The 25947-nt window shown below is 36.6% G+C and overlaps 1 protein-coding gene across 1 annotated transcript; it reads left to right on the top strand.

Annotated features, from left to right (window-relative positions):
* Positions 1 to 536: 536 nt before the first annotated feature.
* On the top strand, positions 537 to 25563 carry LOC127648067 (SEC14-like protein 1). Its single transcript, XM_052132659.1, has 16 exons — positions 537 to 672; positions 1291 to 1378; positions 6861 to 7010; positions 8689 to 8820; positions 8926 to 9054; positions 12025 to 12214; positions 12382 to 12491; positions 12654 to 12843; positions 13422 to 13510; positions 13593 to 13663; positions 14216 to 14387; positions 16330 to 16464; positions 16743 to 16877; positions 17456 to 17707; positions 19534 to 19712; positions 22106 to 25563. Exons 2-16 carry the CDS (start codon positions 1316 to 1318, stop codon positions 22209 to 22211), a joined length of 2103 nt encoding a protein of 700 aa, XP_051988619.1. The 5' UTR covers positions 537 to 672; positions 1291 to 1315; the 3' UTR covers positions 22212 to 25563.
* The last annotated feature ends 384 nt before the right edge of the window (positions 25564 to 25947 follow it).

Raw genomic sequence — 25947 nt, forward strand, 5'->3', positions numbered from 1 at the left:
TGTAACATACATAGATAAACTTTTAGCACGTACAGGATGATGACGCATCTTCAAACATATTATCAAGAAAAATACATTGAAACATTTGCTAATTTTGTTGTCATAGCACAACATTTTTAATTATGAAAAGGGGCCATCTTACCCCAATACTGGGGCAAGATTACCCCACCTGGGGCAAGATTAAGAGGAGCACAGACATTCAATAAAGGTGTTGAGATGAGATATATGAAGCTATTATATGTTTTCAGCTGTGAACTAGTGAGTTAATTTAAACTTAAACACAGCTTGTTAAGGTATGTAGTTGCATGCGTAAAGCTTTTAAACAGTTCTAAACTTTCAGGCAAGGCTTTCTCAAACCAGTATCATTGTTAAAATCAGAAAAATCAACATAGGAGTCTAAAATCTTATGTGTAACAGATAAATTCATTTTTCCACCTCTTACTTTGACCCACCCACTGGACTGCCTACAAGAGTGTTGAGGTGGGGTTTGTGAGTTATATGAGTGATGTGGGTTATGTAACCCAATCTGACACAAGATCAGCTTTCACTCAACCGGCATGGAACCGAATATCTAAAGCAAATCAGACTGGATTCAAATTATTTCACATCAGATCTATCTTCTTATCTTAAGACTCCTATGCAACTGTATTCTCTGTGCATTTAACTTCAAAGGTAAAGTGTAAAATGTAATTTCCTCGCTGTCCTGAATGTTTACCTATTGGCTTTTATGATTGCTTTGCAGTCCGTCTTTGCTAACACAAATTAATTTGTGTTTTGTTTTCCATTTAAATGTTGCATGCCATTGATAAAACAATAACGAGTATGAACTATACTGAAGATAATGTATCCACAGCTCTTTTTTGAGTCATTGCTAGTTTGAATCTGGGGACTGTTATACTACTCTTTTTTTAACAAGCCCATGTTTCATAGAAGCAAATATTTAACATGGTCAGACTACTATTCAGTTAACCTCAAGAAAGCCAGAAGATATAGTCTTATATACACTAGAAACAATTTCAACCTTCTAAAATTGAAAATCTAAGTTTCTTAAACTTAAGCTCTCTTAAATGTGAAGTTACATAAAATCACATAGCAACGACAAGTTAAATGGAAAAATGTATTTTAATAATGATGAAAAACCTTTGATGAAAAGTGTAATGTAAGCTCAGTCTATAACCTCTGATGTAATGCATGTGTTATTATCTTACCCCATATGCTGCAGGATGTCTGTGTTGTTACTTATGTGCAGTGTGTCTTTCAATATAACCATTTGGTTTGTATTTGTTCTAGGGAGAGGTTTTGAATCCGAGCAGCGATGGTGCAGAAGTATCAGTCCCCTGTGAGGGTTTACAAATACCCCTTTGAGCTCATAATGTTGGTGAGTTGTTTTTAAAGAAATAACACTGCACGCACATGAGAGAGAAAGCTTGTCAAATGATATTGTTTAATACTAGGGTTTTCGACTCTGCATGGGAGTCTGTGTAGTCTGTACTCTGTCCCAACTGCGCCGTTCTAGAGTTCACTAGTCTCTTAGATCAGCTGTCTAAAGTCAGCTCAAATAGAAGTAAATCTTTAACCTCACTGCACTCAGGTCTGTCATGCTTTACAGCATAAACAGCAGTTTTATGGTTTCAACTGAACAAGCGGCTTATGAGCTTACTGATACTCAACTTTTTAAAGCAATGCCCGAAAGCAGAAAAAGACAAGGACTGAGGCCTTTTACATAATCATAAATGGTGTATTAATACAGAAGCTTTATTGTCTTGTCTGAAAGATTGTATGTTCTCTGGCTTGCCTGCACAGAGCTCTGCATTGTTTGCACAATTACTAATGCTTGGTCTTCTAGGAGCTCAATAGAATGCAATGGTGACTGCCCACTTTTTCAGCAGCATTGGTTCCAGAAATATTTTTCCCCTTTCATTTTTTCCATATAGGCATTTCAGAAATTCTGCTATTAATTGTTATACTGTACCAAACAAAAGAGTATGAAAATAGAGAATTTAGAGAATCACTAGCACTAACTTAAGTCTTTAAAGTCTTGCAAATGCCATATTTGAATCAGCAATAACAATATAATATATAAAACTACTAAAGATGTTGAAATTAATAGTTTCATGCATGGGATTAATTTTAAATGTTTAAAACATGTTTTTTCTTCTTCTTACATGATTCATGTATTTACCAATTTGCCATTAGATTCATTTTATTTGCCTCCGTGTGAGTTCTAATCACTGGTTGGAAAAGCGCAGAACATTTGCAATGTGTTTGGGGTCATTACACTGACGTACACACCACAAACAAACAAACAAACAGCAGTGACTCTGTCCGTGATCAGTGATGGGGAAAGGACCCCTTATAATATTAACCCAGATCAGACTTGTGACAAAAAAATAAATAAAGCATTTTGCAGCCTTTATAATTATAGAACAACAAGGCTGTAAATTATGAGAGGATACTACTTAATATCACTGCTCATGTCCAAATCACCAGCTGGCTTGCTGTGAAAAAGCTGATAAGAGCACATCAGTTTAAGTCAGCACTTGGATATATAGACTAAGACCTTTTATAACTGTGTCATAACATGTTTATGTTATCTCATATTTTATGTAATCATTACCGTTTATAGTGAAAATTTGCAGCACTGTCTCTAACCACAACCTAAGAATAACCCCCTAAATGCCTTTGAGACAGTGGCTGATAAAGGTTTTGGGCAATGAGGCCTCACTTAAAGATGTATGAATGTCATTGCATTAGATATTATTAAATACAAAAGAAATTGCATATGCACACTATAACTTAAAAAAAAAAGATGGGGTTTTAAATGATAAACTAATAGATATACAATTTTAAATGAAGCCAAAAAGTGTCTGGAAACTTTCTGGTTGTAAAAAAAATAAAAGAGTTGAAAATGTCCAGAACTATTCTGCTGAGCTACACCTGTTGTTACTCAGCTAGGACACCATGGCTGTCTCGAAATCGCATACTGTCTGAGTATGTACAGCATTTGATCATGAATGGGTACTACTCGGACATTAAAATGATGCATTCTCTACATATGCAAGCGATTAGTATAAATACAATCCTGAAAATACTTTACTTTGGAACATGAGCATTGTCATCACTAAATGTTGCTTTGACACCAGTTGGTTAAAATGAGCAAAAATGGCTCAGAAAATTAAAGTTAGTTCTGAGAAAAGGTATAGCATTATTTGTCTTCAGATGCCATTTTCTTTGATGTTTTGATGCTATTTAAAGATTTAAAGTGTGACTTCAGTGTCTGACTAGTTATTGGGGCCACTGTAGGGTGGACAACTAGATTTACAATTTTTTTAGAAGAAAATATGAATGTTCCTTGTCTGTGCAAATACAGTCCAGGTGGTTGCCAAGGTGTTGCTATGTAGAAGCAAAAGTAGGCTTTGTGGGTTTTAGTGTGTTGCTAAAACATTGCTGTGGTTGCTACAGTGTTTTAGGGGGTTTTAGGTGATTACCGGCCAAGTCAAAGAGCCACCCCACAAGTCTCTATGACATTTTGGTCTCTAGATATGGGTTGGATCCCTCCTCAATATAACTTTATGTTTTTTTTTCACTCGTAAGTCAAAATGCTAAAAAAATCAATTGCACACCTTCCCTCAACAAATCACGTGATTAGAGGTGTCATTCATTAAGCATAAATGGTGTGGGGAGACTTATGCACCAAAATTAATACTTAGGGTTGGGGTATTGAAATACTGCCCATTTCTGTCTATGATGAATTTAAGCTTGCGATGCTTTTGGGAAACGCAGCCCATGTCATTTCGTGACACTTCCAGCTCATGCGTCAACACGTGGTCTTGACCCGAGTCTTCCATGTTTAACACTCTATCAGTTGCACAACTTAGTCACGCTTGAATAAACTTAAGTAGGTGGTTATGTAATACAAGTGTTAAAATTGATAACACATGCTTCGTCTTTGGAAGCATGTGATATAGTAAAAGCGTTTCGATGATATACAATATTTTGTGTGGAACAGAGCAAACTAATTTTACTCATGACTTGAGTTAAAGTTAATAAAGCCTCCCTTGTCAATCAAACTTCATCTGGGGCAGAAATCTGGGGTGAAAACTGTTTTAACATACTATAAGATAAACGTACAAAATGGCTGGATGGACCTAAATCAAGTTCACTAATGTCACACTACTATGCCCACCACATTGTTTGCATACAACTTAAATAAAATTAAATATTGACCTCAACATTTGACAAAAATGAAAACTTTCTGTGTGCTCATGTCTACTCCCACCATGGTCCATAAAATGAAAGTACATTTTGTAAAAGATAATGAAATGTATAAAATGTCATATTTATTTTGTATATTCTTAAAAGCAGAAAATATTACACGTAATGTTCCAGAGAAAACAGCTCATTGTTTGACCAATCACTTTTGATTTGACACAAAGCCAAGGCTGTGATAGTTCCATTTTTGTAGTGAGAAGCAGAGGTTGGCTGTTTTCAGAATGGCATACTATACTATTCTTACTATTCCTTCAGTATATAGTATGTATACTGTGCACATTTAGATAAAAGCTTTAACTTTTTGCAGTTGTGTACACTTTCAAATTGTGTTTGACATTGAGCAGGATCTTGTAGCTGTCTACATGTCTCTCACTGCATAGCAAAACAAACATGCTGGGAAGACGCCTATTATGTGCTTAAAGTTCAGCATGTAACATCTGCGGCACTAGTGGCACCAAACAAAATTAGCAAAAATTTAGAAGGATTCCCAAAACTCTCCCTGTCTGCCTTTGGTTGAACTAACGGGTAGTCCAGCCACAAATCTGAAGTTAAAATGTTGGCTATCATGAAAGTGCCACAGTGTTAACACTCTTCAGGAAGTCAGCATGCTTACTGTAAAGTTGTTTCTGAATATTTAACTGGAATTGCTGAAAGGATTTTTAACATTGAGAAAATGACACACTCGTCCTCTTAAATTATTCAAGTTTTGTACATAAACTACAGAAGCAATCTTTCTGTAGTGTGATGGAAGCCTTAGCAAGTGAAAGATGATTTTTATTGGTTTTTATGTGAGGCATTAGCTGACATGGAAACCACACAAACTATAATTGGACTAGGAGTAAATATTGATAATCGTACCTTTGGTTAATTTGTGTAGTTGACTCAACAGCTCATGTGACTTGTTCAACCAGTCATATGAGCTAAGTCAACTATAAAAGTACAACAATAACACATCACGGAACAAGTGATCATGTTACTGGAACATTTGCTGTTTGCTTGAAGCTTTGCACAAATTACCCTTGTATGAGCATTATTTTCAATAGAAAAAGCCATAGGTGTAATTTTAGGTAGGGATGATAGGGACATGCCCTATCAACTTTCAGAAAATCGGAAATGTCCTGACCAACATTTGGGCAATTTTTCCACTGAAAATACTTTAACTTCATACTGTGTTTTTATTTTCACTTTAACAACTATTATTATTGTCCTTAGGATATTTGTTCATGTGTAAATTACTGTCCTACCTTTTCTGAAGCAGCGCATAAACAGTGTTATCTTGTCAAGTGGCAAAAAAAACTAACATTTTCTGGATATTACGCAGATTGATTTCCATTGGTATTTTACGTCCAATTCTTGAAATTAGTAGATTTAAACAAGCTCACTTTTCCTGTTCAAATGTTTGCTGTCTAAGCCAAAAATGTCCTAAGTTTTGCATGCAGCCCAATGGAGGATTCTGCTTTTTCAGCCGGTATGCACCCTCTTCAGGACGACACCTTAAAATTTGAACAATTGTGTCAGAGGTGCAGGAATTTAAGATGCTGGCATAACTGCCAATAAATGCTTTATTTTGCACATTAGAGAATAGCATCAGGATTATAATATAAAGTGTTGTCAATAAAATAAGGTATTTGTGATAATAATAAAAAAAGTCACAACTTTGGTCAGGAGGCCTACTTTTTCAAATAAAATGTAAGTACATATAAATTAGCCATATGAGAAAAGATTATGATGGAGTGATGCGGAGTTGGAAAGTAGAAAGTGGGACAAAATATCAATGTTCCATTCTCCTCATAATTTGTTTGATTTTGTGATGTCATTTGCACAAATTGTTAATTTACCATTTGTTTAGATTTCCATTTGTTAAATGCTTGATAATATATTTTATCGATGGTCACTTTATGTCCCTAGGACATTATTTTCTCGTGGTAAATCTTTTTGATAAAGATAACATTTTATTTTGACCCATTAATCTTAGGTTTAAGATAATATCCCAGTTTATCGCAAATCAAATTTTTCCTCCTAACTGTGCAGTCCTAGTGGTCAATTCTTTATTTGTTTCTTCTTTAAAAAATCTTTAATAAAAAGGCTTATTTTTAATATGGTGTGCCAGAGAAATAAGAAATGTGACTTGTTATATGAGGTAATAATGTTATTTTGCCTATATTATCAGACCGACTGTCTCGCATTTTCTTAATATCAACATTTTGAATATTATTTTTGCTCTATGTCCCTACTAACTTTCAAACCAAACCTACGCCCTTGGAACCAGCCATACTTAAGACATGAAACCCTGTGTGCAATATGTCACAAATATCACTTAACATAAATAATATTTATCATGGTAGGATTTGTAATGGAGATGATATATTGGATGGACCAATGTTATGTTTGCTTAAACACTTTAAGAAGGATTAATATATACTTGGATTGGCGATATGGTAGTTCTCCATTAGTATTACCAATGGGAGTGCAGAGACGCCCAATGAAAGAGTTTGCCAAATGCATAATTTTTTCCTTTTGCATTCTTGCATTATGTCTATGTTACCCAATTTTACTCTACCACACTTACTTTTTTAAACCCCCCACAGGCCTATGAGAGAAGATTCCCAAACTGTCCGCTGATTCCCATGTTTGTGAACAGTGAAACCCTCAGTGAGTGTCAGAGTGAGGATGGGGCGACTTATGTGGTTGAGCGCAGATGTACCGTGGATGTGGATGCCCCTCGACTTCTAAAGAGGGTATTTTGTCACCAAAATGTTACAATCTATGACATTTTCACCTTTATTCTTTATTTCCAGTAAACAAAACTGTTTGACATTTTAAGGTCAAAAGAAACTGTCCACAATTGTTGTACTAAAAGGTCTTGTCATAGTTATCTGATCAATACTGATGTTATTCAAACCCTTTTTCATGCTCATATAGAAAAGTTTACCCAAAAATGAAAATTCTGTCATTTTTACTACGGATGTAAATCAACTAAATGGTTTGAATCGAATGAATTACATGACATGCCAATTCATTAATCGCAATTAATAGAATACGGTATATTAATACTGTATTTGCTAAGAAAGCCTCCATATAAACATAATGAAATGTAAACAATACATAATAATTCAAATATATATGTTATAATTCAGATCTTCCGATTGAAATACATTGCGTTATTGTGGCAGATGAGTTAAGCATTAATTAGACAATACAAAAATGGGCTTTAGAAGTCAACATATCATTTGTTGTATTCTAATATCATTGAACATAAGCCTACATTCAACAACAGCAATCTATTTTGCAATTGAGTTTGTCAGTCTGTCCTGTTCTCACAGGACACATTGTTACGTTCTGTCTTCGCTATCTTTAACTGTCGGTCTATGAACATATGTGTCAGATGGACACTTTTGGAGCATCTCACTGGTTTTCAGCACCATATGTAAGTTGAATGTAATGAAAAGTTGTTAAAACTTTTAAAATCGCATTTCGAGATCCCTGCATTCTGTTGTGCTTCGTCCAGCTGTCAAAATCTGCCTTGTGTGATTGGGTCTCATTCTGTAGCCGCGCAGCATATGCAGTTTGTGTAGGCGGGTTGACTGCCCCTTGCTGACATGGCTCCTAAAAGCTAGATGGTAGAAAAATATGCTCTTTCGTTACCGAATTTATGTATGGCTCAGGTGACATGATTAGTTGCACTAATATTTTTATATAATCAATCACTAAATTAAATGTTAAATCGATAGCCACATGTTGACCCAAACCTGTATGCTGTTTTTTGAATAATTAACATACAGCACTCTTGTATACAATGACATCTGAATAACAGACCACATCTGTAAAGATCCAATAAAGGACAAGAAAACAGTCCAAAGTAGTCCAAATTACCTATGCACTAGTCATTACACATACATACTGTATATTCCAATGTTATCTGAAGCCATACAGTAGCTTTGTGGAAGGAACACATTAGCATTTAAGCTTTTATTTACAAATAATTTTCCCATTTACTGCAGCTCACAAAATTTATTAACTGGCACATTACGTTCAGTTACGATACATGCGATGACTAATGCTGTTTTGGCATTAATGACATCAAACTGGGCAGGACACGTCAACGCAGCGTTGAATTTGTGCTGAATGTGAATGAGATTTCAGGTCTTTAGCATGAGGGCTGATTTTCAAATAATAGTGACCTAAATTATGTTTCTAAAACAAAGCTTCATTAAGGCTTCAGAACTCTTGGAATATTGTGCAAAAGTCACACTGTCTACTTTTGGTGCTTTAGTAGTATGTTTTCGTCTTTTTTGAAGCATGAGTTGTCAAGTGTTCACAGAATTGTCATTATAGGGTGAACCATTCCTTTAATTACTGTGCATTCCTTTAAGTGTCTACCTTTAACATATATATGGCACATGTCTCAATGCACAGATCGCAGGAGTGGACTTCCTTTATTTCATTCAAAAGAACTCTCTGGACCGCAGACAGAGAACTCTACACATAGAGGCCTATAATGAGTCCTTCTCCAGTAGAGTCTTCGTCCAAGAACACTGTTGCTACACGGTATGAACCCACACACACATCCTGCCATTTTTCTTATTGGTGGACATGTGGTTATTTGTTAGCTGGTTTAAGAGTGGTCCTGATTTTTAAACAATTGCTCCTCAGGTTCACCCAGAGAATGAAAACTGGACATGTTTTGAACAGTCTGCTGACATGGACATCAAATCTTTTTTTGGGTTTGAGAGCGCAGCAGAGAAGATCGCCATGAAGCAATACGCTGCCAGTATTAAAAAGGTGTGATTGCATTCCTTTTTAGTAGTTTTAGAACATGAAACCAGCAAGACTCAAAGCATCACCCACAGGTCAGCATTTCTAGGGTAAATGTTACTTTTGCCTATTTTCATGAAAATAATGGTCCGTGTAATACTTTACAGTACATTTCTAGACCATACCAAGCCAAATTCAAAAATAAAAATATAAATACGTTTGAAACTTATTCTTTATGAATTAATAATTGACCATTTATCTCCCTTTCTTCAATTTTTTAATTGTGACTTCAGTGATACAAAGATGAACATACTTGTGCGACCCACTAGAAGTGTAGAGATGTACATTGTATCTCTGTGGGTCATACAAATTTTTTTTCCACTCTGACAATAATTACTCCTGCGTGAGCCAATGGTGGAATGTGTGACTTAGTTGCCGGCCCCTGAGCTAGCCATTTAAATGACCACAAAATGTCCATGCAGTCAGCAGTCCATTTTCCAACCCACACCCCTGAGCTAATGGTACAGCCCACAGTGCAAATTGCAAGACACACAAAAAAAATGAAAAATAGAAAAGTGGTGATGTCATTCATTCAAAATATAATTTCTGAAGACATAATTTAGAAAGAGTTCATTTGAAGAAAAAGTCTATAATCCATTATTAAAGTAAATGGGAAAACATTAATAATTTCAATCTTATTATTATTATTATTATTATTATTATTATTACATTCTGATTGGTGTGGTCCAGCAGACTTCCATCCCCTATTTTTTCTCCCATTTTTTCAGTATTTAGTTGGCTGAGATAAACATTGGTACAGAGACTATTTAGAATAGACGGGCCACTTCTATTCAAAATTGGAACACCCAGCAGTCAACAAATGTAGAAAGGGAGATGTTTAAAAAAAACATCTGATATTAATTTTGACATGTTTATAAAAAGGCACATTTTGTACATGTGGTGTAACCCTGAGAATAATTATTTTCACTCAAAAGTTTTACTCGTTGGTGTTAAGCTGGCAGAGAACTCGCGAGCTGCATTGGCCCGCTACAATCCAGTGTGCGAAAATCTGTTTGAATTGGATGAAATAATGTTAATTATAGGGATGTGTGTATTAGGAGACGGATTAAAACACAGACTTAAACTAACAAAACACAAGATAAAGAAACATGTTCAGTGCAAAGAGGCTGCCTTTGCTAAACAAACTTCCACTATTCAGGAGGACAGGCGTCTGAACAGAGTCAAAAACCACAAGTACTTCTGGGACTGACGGGATGAGTAAGAGCCAGCTAAAATCTTACTTAGTGGACATTTAATTGTGCTCAAAACAGACTTAATGTTCTTTTCAACTTTTTATTTATTTTACTGAATGAACATTTTCATCCTCCAGAATGTAATATAAATTATTAGTTAGTTCCGGTCCTTGAATCTGATTGGACGAGAGACGCTCCATGAGCACTAATGGTCTGACACTATTATCACTCGAACGCTTCGCTGTGTATGTATCACTCTGCTTGTGTTCGTGCAGTTCTGAACTAAAGTGTAAGAGTATTGCATATGTGTTAAGAGTTACTTTATAATGTGTCTCTTACAATGTATTAACATTACATATGTTAGCCAGCAGGTGGTGGCAAAATATCATTTTTGTGTGTAATATGAGCAGTTGGTGACGTGAAGTGAATCCGTGTCAGCTAGTGTTTAATTACAACAGCTCTTCGTGATCGCTTGTATTACAACTACATTACTAATGTTAGGAAATAGCTTTAAATGGCTTTAAACCAACAACTTCAGCATTACGGCTCATCACAGCTGAGAGATAAAACAGACTGATTAATTACACAATGCAAGCTGTTTAAAATGGCGGAGGACATTGCGGTTTCTATAGCACCGACTACCGCGAAATACTACGGACACTATTTTTCCACTGAGAAAGCTGATATTCAGTAAGCTGACAGCATCTCTGCTTGGGAGTGTCAACAGGTGATCACACATGCTCTGTCTCTCTCTCTCTCTCTCTCTCTCTCTCTACTCACACACACACACACACACACACACACAAATGTTGGTCTACCTATCATTATGAGGACTTTCCATAGACATAATGACTTTTATACTGTACAAACTATAGATTCTATCCTCTAAACCTAACACAACCCCTAAACCTAACCCTCACAGAAAACCTTCTGCATTTTTACATTTTCAATAAAACATTGTTTAGTATGATTTTTAAGCGATTTGAATTATGGGGACACTAGAAATGTCCTCATAAATCACATTTATAGCATAATACCCTTGTAATTACCAGTTTGTAACTTACAAAATTGTCCTCGTAAATCACAAAAACACGCACACACACACACACACACACACCCATCCATCCTTGTTTATCCAATAACTTGTTATAAACAGCACAAGCCGTGATACTATTTCTGAAGTTAAATTTTTTAATTACTAATGAAGGCTTGGACGCATCATTTGGTTTGAACCAGCAATGGCAGATCGGTTGTGTAGTAAAGTAGTTCCGTGCACAAATGCTTTTTTTATGACCGTACTTTTTTTTAATTTACTTGTTCATTGAACTGTTGTATATAAGCAATATCACACATGCAATCGTGCTATATGGCCCTAAACAGGCACTGCTGTGATTACCTGAGGCCAAATCACAGCAGTGCTGATGTAGGGCCATATCGCACTCTTGTTCATGTGATATTAATTAAATATATTACTTTGTGCTACGTTTCATACTGTATTTCAAAGGAACTATTTTTTGCTTCCTTTTTCCTCATTGTCAGGAAATGTTTTTGCTCTAAAGCCCCAGCTGTAGTTGACTTGCGTGTAAGAGAATGTTTTCATTGGAGAAACTTTGTGTACACTCTTAAATGTGTACATAAAACCCAGTGTTTGCTTGTTAGATTTGTGTAAACTCATATAACTCTCTGTGTCTCTTCTCTCTCTCTCTCTCTCTCTCTCTCTCTCTCTCTCTCTCTCTCTCCACAGGGGAAGGAGATTATTGAATACTACCTCAAACAGCTGGAGGAGGAAGGTATAACCCACGTTCCCTGCTGGACGCCTCCTCCTGCCCCTACCACATCTTACCAACTGCATGTCAGCTCAGCCAGAGATATCCCATCATGCAGCAGCAGAGCACACCCCGGCTCCACAGACGTCCTGCATGGCTCTCCAGATGGTGAGATGAATCCCAGTGGCTCCAACTAGCATCAATATAATAAATGTTGATGAAAAATGGAAAGATGCTGTGCATCAACATGTCCCAGAACTTAACCATGTACCTTTAGGACACTGAGGTCCCAAACACAATTTTCAGATTGTTAGATGCCTGTTTGTTGGTTACAGACAAGTTAGATGCCGACTACATTTCACGCTATCTGGGAAAGCTGACGCCTTTCCAAGAGAGCTGCCTTATTCGCCTACGACAGTGGCTGCAGGAAACACACAAAGGCAAGGTGATTATCACATACACTGTTTGTATACTCCTTACAGAACCTGTTTGATGTTCTTCCTATTGTTTTATTATATTTCTATGATAAAGCTCTTCTTCAAAGATTCTTCAAAGGGTATGTAAACAATATATAATTATAAGTCTTGAATGTACCAACTCCTGGCAGATCCCTAAAGACCAGCATGTGCTGCGTTTCCTGCGCTCACGGGACTTTAATCTGGATAAGGCCAAAGAGGCTCTGTGCCACACGCTCACATGGAGGAAACAGCATCAGATGGACTTTCTGTTGGACACTTGGCTCTATCCACAACTGCTGCAGGACTACTACACTGGAGGCTGGCACCACCATGACAAAGGTCCACTCTGTCTACTTTATTTGACTTTAAACATTGTCAATCGAAATGTGACAGAACTAACAGAGAACTAACCTTTACCCTCTCAGTCCAGGAATTGAGTCAGTCACGCCTTAGATACACAAGCACCTTTAATATAAATGATCAATTGAAATGTTGGCTACTGGTCAAACAAAATTGATCTTAGCCAGGTGTTTTCTATAAGGGTGGCTACACACTAAAGTTTACTATGAGTCATAGAATCCTCAGAATCCATTGATTTTAATGGGATGGTGCGTCACTGGGACAAAGATTTGTAGGAGAAAAACACACAAGGGTTTGCGAAAGTGACACTGATGATGCAGCAAATGTGGAGTAAATCGAAATGCACTATGGTGTAGGAATCAATTGACTGATGAGAATTTCAGATAGGCAGTTCCAGATGTGTTTTTAGAAATCCAATGTGCTGGATTCCCGCTTGATTACAAATTGACTGGCTCTTTCGATATCTTCAGAATAGATGGATTTCTATCCGTCAAACACTGTCAGCTTTCTCTAAAGTGTAGGCGCTCTAAATACGGTTATGTGCTCGTCTGTTTTAGATGGTCGTCCTCTCTATATTCTTCGACTTGGACAAATGGACACCAAAGGTTTAGTGCGAGCACTGGGAGAAGAGACCCTACTGAGACATGTAAGAGTTAGTCTAATAAACATCTCAGTAACGACAAATCTATAAATTCACTGACACCTACAACATTTGACCCAACTTTTAGGTGCTGTCCATCAATGAAGAAGGTCTCAGACTCTGTGAAGAAAACACCAAAATATTTGAAAAACCAATCAGGTACTTAACCTTTCCATGCATGATCAGACAGATCATGTATCCATCTATGTGTTGATAGCCATGTACTTTTGAATTTTACATCAATGGCTCTCAACTGAGGGATCGCAACCTTAAATGGGTCACATGTCTGTTCTGATTGGGGCAGACAGTAGGAAAAAACAATGCCAAATGCAAATAATATAATACAACTGATCACATAATAGTGTATTTAGGATGGCAAAAATGGGATAAACACTTCCCATATTTGATGTTGTTGGTGTCAAAGGCTGTGTGCCCAATGAAACTTTACAGTATTTTGACACATTTGTCACTTGGTAGAGGGCAGCAAAATAAGGCAGCTCCCAACATGGAGAGGTTGCTTGATATTCCCTCATTAAAAAAAAACACAAAACATGAAAAAGTATGCAAAGTAAAAGAAAATATGACTCAGACTACATTAATATATGTGTTACGGGTTTGGTATTCGTTTTGAACTGATGTCCAACCAGTTGAGAGCCACTGTTTTAAACGATGACCCTACCTTGATAACCATTTACTGCTCCTCTGCTGTAGTTGTTGGACATGTCTGGTTGATCTGGAGGGGCTGAATATGAGGCACCTGTGGAGGCCAGGAATCAAAGCTCTACTGAGGATCATTGAACTTGTAGAAGCCAACTATCCCGAGACACTGGGCCGTCTGCTCATACTAAGAGCCCCTAGAGTGTTTCCTGTGCTGTGGACTTTGGTAAACAGACACACAAACATACTAATATTCGTATTATGCACAAAGGATGTGCTACATGTTTACAAAATCAGCTAGTTGGTGGGTTGACTGAAAGATTTGTTTGAAATGTCAGCCATTTTGTTAATGTATGTCTATATTTCACTGTATTACAGTGCTATTTATTTTATAATTTCTTTCATGAAAATCCTCTCATGAGTTGTGCAACATTTGTAAAACAATATTTTCAACCAGCCATATTTCATAGTTGCAAAAGAAGGGGTCAAAGGGCTTTGTTTTCACTTTATGTTAACAATACTTATTTTCATTTAGACGTGTTGAAGTGGTGAACACAGACTATTTTAAAATGCAGCGTTTTGCATTTTACTTATCACACAAGGCCATTTTATGATTTCAATCTTAATCCAATCCATCCTGCACCATCTGAGGTCAAAATCGGCAGGTTATGGATGATTTTCCAAGTGCCGCTTTCACATCTGTAACCTCCATAATAGAGAGATGTCATGTCCGTAATGTAATTATTTCCTTGTTCATATGAATGTACAAAAAGTTAAATATTACATGTTCTTAGGAGTTCCAACCCTTCTCCATCATTTGTCTTCCATTATCTTTGGAAAGTGCATTATTATTCACATAGTTAATTCCAAAAAATGTCATGTTTTTAATGCTGGAATTGGCCATTTGTATATGTTGTACTATTTTTAACTGGACACATGGTCTTAAAAATACAACGCTCTTAAAAAAGGAGAAGCACAATTCTCTGCATGTGTACATAGACCAAACAATATATATATATATATATATATATATATATATATATATATATATATATATATATATATATATATATATATATATATGTGTGTATGTGTGTGTGTGTGTGTGTGTGTGTGTGTGTGTGTGTGTGTGTGTGTTTATCACTTTGTGGGGACCAAATGTTCCCATAAGGATAGTAAAACCCAAAATGTTTGACCTTGTGGGGACATTTTGTCAGTCCCCATGAGGAAAACAGCTTATAAATCATACTAAATTATGTTTTTTGAAAATGCAGAAAGTTTTTTGTGAGGGTTAGGTTTAGTGGTAAGGTTAGGGTTAGGGGATAGAATATATAGTTTGTACAGTATAAAAACCATTATGTCTGTGGAAGGTCCCCATAAAACATGGAAACACACAAATGTGTGTGTGTGTGTGTGTGTGTGTGTGTGTGTGTGTGTGTGTGTGTGTGTGTGTGTGTGTGTGTGTGTGTGTGAGTGTGAGCGTGTATTTATCACTTTGTGGGGACCAAATGTCCCCATAAGGATAGTAAAACCCGAAATTTTTGACCTTGTGGGGACATTTTGTCGGTCCCCATGAGGAAAACAGCTTATAAATCATACTAAATTATGTTTTTGAAAATGTTAAAATGCAGAAAGTTTTCTGTGAGGGTTAGGTTTAGGGGTAGGGTTAGGTTTAGGGGATAGAATATAAAGTTTGTACAGTATAAAAATCATTATGTCTATGGAAAGTCCCCATAAAACATGGAAACACAACTGTGTGTGTGTGTGTGTGTGTGTGTGTGTGTGTGTGCTGTATATATATATATATATATATATATATATATATATATATATGTTGTCTGACATTAATAATCTTTAAGTTATTGTTGAATTTGACAGTTAACAGACTATTAGAGTCTCTAAATGAATCCATTTAAAAGTGCTGCTACGAAAAATATTAAAGCATAAAACAATTGAGATAAACTCACTAATCTAGATTCATCCTCACTTATCGACTAGTTGGTTGCTCAGAGTTGAATGTCATTTTACCCTGGTGTTATTTCACTCTTCTGGCCTTTAATTATCGGCTGCCGTAAATGTCATGTTTGCCGGTGTCTGTGTTAGCACAGTGCTAATGAAAAATGACCTCCTAACCCACTGACTTCTGCTGCCTCCCTCTCTCCTCTCAGGTGAGTCCATTTATTGATGAAAACACACGAAAGAAGTTCCTCATTTATGCTGGCAATGACTACCAGGGCCCAGGAGGTCTGGTGGACTACATCAACAAAGACTTCATACCTGATTTCTTAGGAGGAGACTGTCTGGTGAGTGCTTAAAAACTGCAGTTGCAGAAATATGAACCCAGAATTGGCAATGTTAACTCTATGTCGTAAACTAATATGTGTTGTTTTCATTTAGCAGAGGATTTTGTCCAATGCAAACTAAAATTGAGGAAAAACATAAATAACTAATCAAAAGGAATCCAGAAATTGTCAGGGTGGTCTTATACTTTTGGATCCTCTGTGTAATTCAGACAGTAATGACAAACTCTAGAATCACTCTTGGCTTAACCTGCAGGATCTTGTTTCTCTTGTCTATTCAGTGTGATGTTCCTGAGGGTGGTCTTGTTCCCAAGTCTCTGTACCGTACAGCTGAAGAACTGGAAAGCGAAGAGGTTAAACTGTGGACCGAAACCATCTACAAAAGTGCGAGTGTGTTTAAGGGAGCTCCACATGAGGTGCAGCTCAACCACAGATAACACTGAGCAATACATAGCTTGTATTGTTTACTTTGTGCAAAGTTAATTTGCAAATGTTGATAATTGGTACCATCTGTTGGCTGGAAGAAGACATGCAGTGTGAAAGTTGAATTATGCTTGTAATCATATACTGTCCTTCTGCTCTGTAGAACACAGTATTTTGCATGTACAGTATGTAGTTAACAGTGTTTTGTGTTGCAAGGGTGGAACAAAATTCAGAATCCTTTTATTTCATTATAACATATATAATATAGAGTTACATTTTTATATGTCAAAAAGATCAATACTATCAAGATAATTCCTTAAAATAGCCATCAAAACAATATAGCACCACCGAATATCCACAGCATTGTTTTTGGATAGCTTGAACATAAACAGTCACATCATGGACTATTAAATTCAATATAATTTCATATAGTTTTCACAAATGTATTTTTATATACGTATATGCCACATACTGTATATTTCAAAATACTACACAAATGGCCATTTGCATATATTTAACTATTATACTTAAAAATGAAATATGATCTCAAGGCAAAACCCCCTATTTTCAGGTGCTGATAGAGATTACTGATGCATCGTCAGTCATTACATGGGACTTTGATATATGTAAAGGCGACATGATCTTCAATATCTATCACTCCAGAAGAGCCCCTCATCCAGCAAAAAGAGACGCACTAAGCGCACACAACCTCGCCTGCCCTGGCAGCAATAATGTCCAGCTCATTGACAGATCATGGATGCTTGGACAAGACTATAGCATGGTGGAGACAGCGCTTACCTGCAGAGAAGGAGAGAGTGTACAGGTAAAACCCAGCATATGTGACACTGTGGTGTGGTGTTCAAGATTTGGGTTGGTAAGCAAAACATTTTAGGTTTAAATCCCTAGTGACAATCCATTAAGTATCACTTTTGTGCCCCCAGACTTATCCAGGACAACTGTCCTTTTAACATTGGTTTAGATTTGTGTATGTACTGTAGGGATATGTCACTACAAAAGTTCAGAAGCTAATGAGTAATTTCTACCAATATATCTAGTGATTGCAGTTGTGACTGAAAGCTATAGAAGTAATGTAGATTTTTGTGTTATGTTTTCATTCGTAAAATTTATATTTTCTTTCTGTGGTTTAACAAACTTTACATTTATGATTCTAAGGTACAATATAAGTTGTTCACTGGTAGTTGGTCATATAGTATGTGGGCAAAACAATCAAAACACCAAACAACTAGAATCAAGACTGTCTATGTTCTCTGTTTCAAGCACTTTGTGTTTTTTACAGTTTACATTGTAGATTTTTTTGGCAGCATTGTTTTGGAGAAACACATATAAATGTGACTGTCATTTTGTGGATATTTTAATTTATTGAAAAGGGGAAAAAAAAATGCATACAAAACAATTACTTGAATACACTTCTGCATTGATGAACATTTTTAAGTTTCTGAGTTCAAAGTAATTTTAGTATTTATTTATTTATTTATTTTATTATAAATTTTTTGCATTTTTATTTTCCTGGGGCTTAATTTTCCAGCTGTTCGACCATCCAAAGAACATATAAACAAAAAGTCCCATTAAAATCCGAAATTCTTGAAAAAAAATTTTTTTTGGCAAAAGTAGTTTAGAATAATATTGTATTATTATTTAGTAAAATACAAAAAAAATAAATAAAAATAAGCAGTGAATCAATTTTGTCCACCAAATCAAAGGTGTAACCAGTATACATGTAGAAGTGTGTTGTCCTGTGACAAGGAAACCAGAGAAGATCCTCATCCTCATTTTTTGTTAAAAACAAGATCAGATTTGTTGATATTTTTATGAAAATTCATATTTTGTTCAGGTCAAATGCAGTAGCACGTGACACGAAAATGTATATTATTTGTTAAAAGAATATATAAAGAAATAAAAAAAGTATATTGTAAAGAGATCAATGGAAAGGAGGAGGCGAGAACCGGCTTTTCAACATAAATAATGGTTTAATAATAAACTAAAACAGAAGACACAAACACACACATGACGGACATGTCCGTAAACGATCTCTCTCTCCCGCACGATCCTCTGCAGTCGACCTTTATCCCTCTCGGAGGCTTAATTAGCCTAATATGGGACCGGGTGTGTAGGATCACGACCCGGCCCGCCCTCCGCCTCTGCCACATATATATATATATATATATATATATATATATATATATATTTATATATTGTTTACCTTGAAAAAAATCTTTGAAAACTGTTTTTTGAATTTATAAGTTTGACGTTTCATTCACATTTATTCAAGGAGCAAGTCTTAACATGTAGAAATAGAAAATGCTTTAAATGTTTATCAAAAATGTGATTTATATGAACTTGAAACTAACCCTTTCTTTTAAAGCTTCCTCATTTTCATAATCTAGGACAACATTATTTGTCAATGGCCCAAATACTAAGTAGCCTACCTACTACAATAAAATCCTAATAAGATCCACTGGTCTGATGTGACAATATCAAAGTATAGTTGTAATAACATGCATAGGTGTAGTTTGTTTTAAAATGTCCCTACCAACGTATAACCAAACCTCTGCCCTTGGCCTAAGATAAGTGTTCAAATGAATGAAATAAACTTTCATTTTCTTCTTGTGATCCACGTCATTCCATCAGGGTTCTCATGTGACACGCTGGCCTGGATTCTACATCCTGCAGTGGCGTTTTTACAGCACTCCATCATGTTCATCATCCAGCCGGCCACGTGTGGATGATGTTCTGGCATCACTGCAGGTGTCCTCACACAAATGCAAGCTCATGTATTTCACTGAAGTGCTGCAGTCCACTGACTTCAGGTCAGTATATTTACTGCCCATTTTATACATATGGTGAAGTGTAGGCTACACTTAAGTGCTTAGCATTAAAAATGCAGACCCACAAGGAAAAAAACATTGTAAGCAAACAAGGGCACATCATTTTGCTAAACCTTACATATAAAAAAAAATCCCAGGAGATCAGCAGTTACAGAAATACTCAAACCAGTCCATCTGGCACCAACAATCATGCCACGGTCCAAATCTCTGAGATCATATTTTTTACCCATTCTGATGGTTGATGAGAACATTAACTGAAGTTCCTGACCTTTATCTGCATGAGTTTATGCACTGCTGCCACATGATTGGCTGGTTAGATAATCGTATGAATGATTGTTGATGCCAGACTGGGTGGTTGAGTATTTCTGTAACTGCTGATTTTCTGGGATTTTCACACAAAACAGTCTCTAGAATTTTCTCTGAATAATACCAAAAACAAAAAACATCCAGTGAGCGGCGGTTCTGTGGATGGAAATGTCTTGTTGATGAGAGAGGTCAACAGAGAATGACCAGACTGGTTTGAACTGACAAAGTCTACAGCAACTCAGATAACCACTCTGTACAATTGTGGTGAGAAGAATATCATCTTAGGAAGCTGTTCTCAGGGACTCAGAATAGGAGTCAAATAGACATTAGTATCGTTTTATCTCTGCCGACGGCTGTGCATTGTGATACAACAGGCTTGTTTGAGATGCCAAAAATCTCACCTTGAACGTAGATGAGAGTAGACAGCTGCAGTCATGGGAGGAGTGAAATACATTCTGTCAAGTCAGACATTTCTCACTTCTCGTAGTGGATCAGACACCTTCGAGATCAAAGGCAGAGATCGTGGGATTCACGTTTATGCGCTGTTGCTGATAATGTGGATATAATTTAAATTATGTTGCTTTAAAATGAAAATAAATATGATGAAAAAGACACCCAATCTACCTGTTAATTAATTATCCCCTTCAGACGTGTTCATCCATTTTTAGTTTATAAAAGACACGTATTTTAGATATTTCAGAAATATGTTAACAATCACATATCCCATAGAGAGATCACACTGTCAGATTGTTGGGAACATTCACATATAATTTATAAATGTAAAATATGATATTAGAGATGAAAAAAAATTTTTTTTTGAAGAGAAATAAACATAATTATAATCATTATAATAATAATTCCTTACATTTATATAGCGCTTTTCTAGGCACTCAAAGCGCTTTACATAGCATAGAGATGATGCGACGGCAGCCATAGTGTGCCAGAACGCCCACCACACACCAGCTATTGGTGGAGAGGAGATAATAGAGTGATGTAGCCAATTCAGGGATGGAGATTAATACCAGGCCATGATAGATAGATGCCAATAGGGGGAATTTGGCCAGGACACCAGGGTTACACCCCTACTCTTTACGAGAAGTGTCCTGGGATTTTTAATGACCACAGAGAGTCAGGACCTCGGTTTAACATCTCATCCGAAGGACGGTGACTTTTTACAGTATAGTGTCCCCGTCACTATACTGGGGCATTAGGACCCACACAGACCGTAGGGTGAGCACCCCCTGCTGACCTCGCTAATACCAATTGTTTTTTAAGCCAATGAGTATTAAGCTGTGTCGTCAGCAACTTGTTTCCCATCATGCCTTCAGTCAGCGCAGTTGGGGAAGTGTATATGTCAGCTTGACATCAGAGCTAGTCGGACCACACTCTGACACATTTTTAACTGGCACGCACTTCACGGTGATCACCTGTGATCGGCATTGCATATATATTTCTCATCTCGAATGAGTGTAATGTTTAATGTGTTTGTTCATGTGTTTCATGTCATGTGGTCCCCTGATCATGTGATTTCATGTTTCCCTCCATGATCATGTGTCTTGTTTTCATTGGTTTATTGTCTAGTTACCTTGTTATCAGTTCTGTCTCGTCATTGGTTAACTTGTATGTCTTGTTACGCTTGTCCATGTATTTAAGCCTCATGTTTGCCACTGCAGAACATTCTGCAGTGGCAAACTACAGAATGCTACAGAACATTCGCTTTGACACATCCAGTGTAGACAGCCTCAAGGTGTTGCGACGCAACATTGCTCGTGTACAGGGTGTCACTTTTTAACACAGGTTGGGAATTTCCTTCTTTTTTATTTTTTTTGGTAAACTATACCTTTAATCCAATTTAATTTAAATACTGTTGTATAATCAGTTGAGTGTTCTCTTAGATAGTTGCATAAAATCAGTATAATGACTACTAATATTAGGTCACTTGTATAATAATAATAATAATAAAACTTTATATCATTAAATTGCTGTCTTTAAAGTAGCTGGTGGTATACCAATTTTGTGTCGTCCTGTAAATGTGTGTTTCTCTAAATGTGTGTTTGTTTTTCTTTCAGGGGCTCCATGAGCAGTCTAGAGTCGAGTCACAGTGGCTTCTCTCTGCTCAGTGCTGCCACCACCTCATCCAGCCAATCACAGACAAGTTCAACTATTTCAAGATAGCATCTTAATTTAGCAGGAAAGCAAGAAACTTTTGTTTGCAAGTTTTGCAAAATGTCCTCTTCAGTGCTAATATATGAACATGATGGACTGAATCATGGAATAGAATGTTACGTTAATTGGTCATTGTCCAATACCAGGTAAGGTCTATTGAAAGCATTTGTGGAATTAATATTGATTTCCACAAAAACAAAAATGACTCTAAACTCAGTTTTTTTTTTCTTTTATTTCTTTTTTTTATATATTTTCTTTTTTTTCACAAAAGCATTACTAATAGTTACAGTAACAAGACTTAAACATTATATGCGTTGGCATATATAATATATATAGTGTGATAGATTTGTTCTCTGACCTGTGCAAAGTTATACCCAGTCTTTCAACTTCAATATCATGACCACGTAGCACTGCTAAACAAGGTGAATATCGCATTATACCTACATTCAAGAAAGCGACCGTTTGCATGGAGAAATCTCCACTCTGCTTGTGTACAAAAGAAGTACATTATCAGAAATTTGTCTGCTTGAGGGGGCCTGGGTAGCTCATTGGTAAAGACGCTGGCGACCACCCCTGGAGTTCGCTAGTTTGAATCCCAGGGCATGCTGAATGACTCCAGCCAGGTCTCCGAAGCAACCAAATTTGGCTGGTTGCTAGTGAGGGTAGATTCACATGGGGTAACCTCCTCGTGGTTGCTATAATGTGGTTCGTTCTCGGTGGGGCATGTGGTGAGTTGTGTTGAATGCCGTGGTGGATGGCTTGAAGCCTCCACACGTGCTATGTCTCCGTGGCAACACACTCAACAAGCCATGTTTTAAGATGATTGGGTTGACAGTCTCAGATGCGGAGGCAGCTGGGATTCATCCTCCGCCACCCGGAGGCGAATCACTATGCGACCACGAGGACTTAAAAGCACATTGAGAATTGGGCATGCCAAATTGTGAGAAAAAGCAATGTGTCTGCTGGTACAAGGAATTTTCACCTTTTTTTTAAGTGTTTTTACAAAAATTCAAGCTTTTCATTTCTGCTTTTAAAACTTCTGGCCCAATTTACTTCAATTTTAATATAATTACAGTAAGCACAAGAAAGAATAAATAAAATATTTTTTTTTAAATAAAAACCTATGGAACAATATTGACACAAATGCTGTTAATTGAAATGAACTGAAGATACTGTATTGATCCCGGAAGATCCATCAAACATTGCACAAAACATTACATTAAAAATGCAAATTGTTTGTGTAAGTTATGATTATTTTCAGAATGTTCACCTGTGCCAAAAAGGAATGAAAGCACAAATTTGCTAAAAGTTTCCTGTACATTGTTACAACAAAAATATCTATAAATATTATTTACCTTTCTTGGTTGTCTAATTCAGTGTTTCTCAACTTTTTATTACGTTAAATTCCCCAACAGCGCCATTAGTAAGGATCAAATTCCCCTTCAAAAACAAAGATGTGGAACAAAGACAAATACCATTTATTGTTGTCAATTATATTGGTAATTAGTGATTAATAAGAATTTGCTTTTTCCTTAGTCTTTCGGGGTGTCAAACGTGGTTCCTGGAGGGCCACAGTCCAGCAGAGTTTAGTTCCAACCCTAATTAAACACACCTTAAGTAGATAATCAAGGTCTCCAGGAGTGCTTGAAGATTACAAGGAGGCATTTTGGAGCAGGGCTGGAACTAAACTCTGCAGGGAGGCAGCCCTCCAGGAACTGAGTTTGACACCCCTGCATGAACTGGGCCAAACTGACCCATAACACCCTCTTTGTTTCTTGTTTTATAACTTTGTTCATAAATCGTTTCGTTTTAAATGAGCTTGTTTTGAATTACATGATGTCATAAAGTTTCAAGCTGAAATGTTGATGTTGTTATGGGCTGGCCTGTTTTAAGAAAGACAGTGACCCTGTTTCTTTTCGTAGTTCACTTCGACACTGTGGATGGGTCACAAGGTCTGAAGTCCTATGAAGTCATGCCAATTTATTGGCTGATGGTCCTTAAGCAGTGCTAATAAAGAGCTGCATCATGGGCACCTGGTTTTAATTCAGAAATTGTCAATTGTCAATCATTTATTGAGATTTTTCAACTGCAATTCTAACGACACCAGAACTTTACAGCTGAGCTCTGTCACTCGAGTTCATCCATCAGTTGTGGCCAATTGTTGCCACTGTAGCAAGCTCTCAAACAAATGTTCTTCTCAATACACAGTGAAAAAGAATAGTTACGTTCTGTGATGCCTTCAATGCACACCAAAACAAGCTGATTTTCAGCAAACAATATTGTAGATCCAACTGAAGAAAACATGTTGCAGTAAGTTCTTGTGATAATGATAACACAGGCTTTGGTAATGGTCAGTTTCATTGTGATTCTGTATCTAATGTATCTCGATTACTATTCTGTATCTACTCTACTGAATTCAGTTCTTATGTATTTAAGTAGTTTTTAAGTAAATTAATATTCTGTAATCATTCAGACTCACTCTCGTTGTTCCAAACCTGTGACTTTCCTGTGCTATTTTCATTGTCATGTGGAGGGCGAGCCCCCATTCAGAGGACGAAATTGAGCCATTTAAACACTCCTGTCGCTCCATTATCTGCCCAGCAGATATCATCTATTTCAGTGCATTTCATTTTGGTCTTGAGGAGATAATTTATTTATAGTTCTGAAAGGGGTAAAGAAAGAGCACATATCACTGTGCATATAATGGTAATGTGAAGGCCACTTCTCCCTTATGACTTGACCAAGTCATAAGAGGGCTTTCCTTCAATAAACAGCTTCCTGGTGTCCATGTTCCAAACAAACCAATTCACTAAACTGATTTAGACTTCCCAAATGCTGCATATGAGAGAGAGAGAGAGAGAGGATAGTTTAAGAGAGCACTGGTGATTGTTGACTTAGCTCCCTCGGCTGTTAAGCTGTGTGCTAAACTTCATTAATTTAATTTAATGTTATTTACACACACATCACAGGAAAATGAAATGCTGTTGAGAAAGAGCACATATCACTCTGCATATAATGGTAATGTGAAGGCCACTTCTCTCTTATGACTTGACAAAGTTATAAGAGAGCTTTCCCTCAATAAACAGCTTCCGGGTGTCCATGTTCATGGCAATGTACATGGCAATTTTGCCACAACTTGTGGCAAATTGACCATTGTAGCCAAAGGATTCAGGTTCCAGTACATCTTTAAAAATGTTGGTTCCTCCTATAGGCTTAAACTTTTTGAAAATCTTTTAACATGGCATGGTTTTGTTGAATGATGTTCATTCCTTTAGCTTCCCCTGAAACGGTAGTTATCAATGGGAAGACTCCTTAAGATTCTGGCACCATGCGACATAGCTTTCGGAATTTCATGAAAATGTCTTTATTGAGAGCAAATTAAAGAGTCCTTTAAATGTATGTTTTGTTTTTTTTACTGCTGTTATTACATGCATATATGTATGTATATATATATATATATATATATATATATATACATGTATATATATATATATAGGTGATTTGAGTTGGCCAATTTGACGAATATGTTAAAAAGGGTTCTCCAATGGTGCCAGACCCGAAAGATATCATCCAAAAATCAATGTTGCTTCCCACTCATCTACATGTTTGCAATAGTTTGTTTTACCCATACACATGCCCTGCATCTGTAGATAAGTTTGTGCATCAAATTCAAAATAATTTCTAGTGAGGCTGATTTCAGTAGTTCCAGTGTTTGTTTATCTGCCCTAAGGTGATACGGATGGGT

This window comes from Xyrauchen texanus, chromosome 8, assembly GCF_025860055.1.
Source record: "Xyrauchen texanus isolate HMW12.3.18 chromosome 8, RBS_HiC_50CHRs, whole genome shotgun sequence".
Taxonomy (NCBI): Eukaryota; Metazoa; Chordata; class Actinopteri; order Cypriniformes; family Catostomidae; genus Xyrauchen; species Xyrauchen texanus.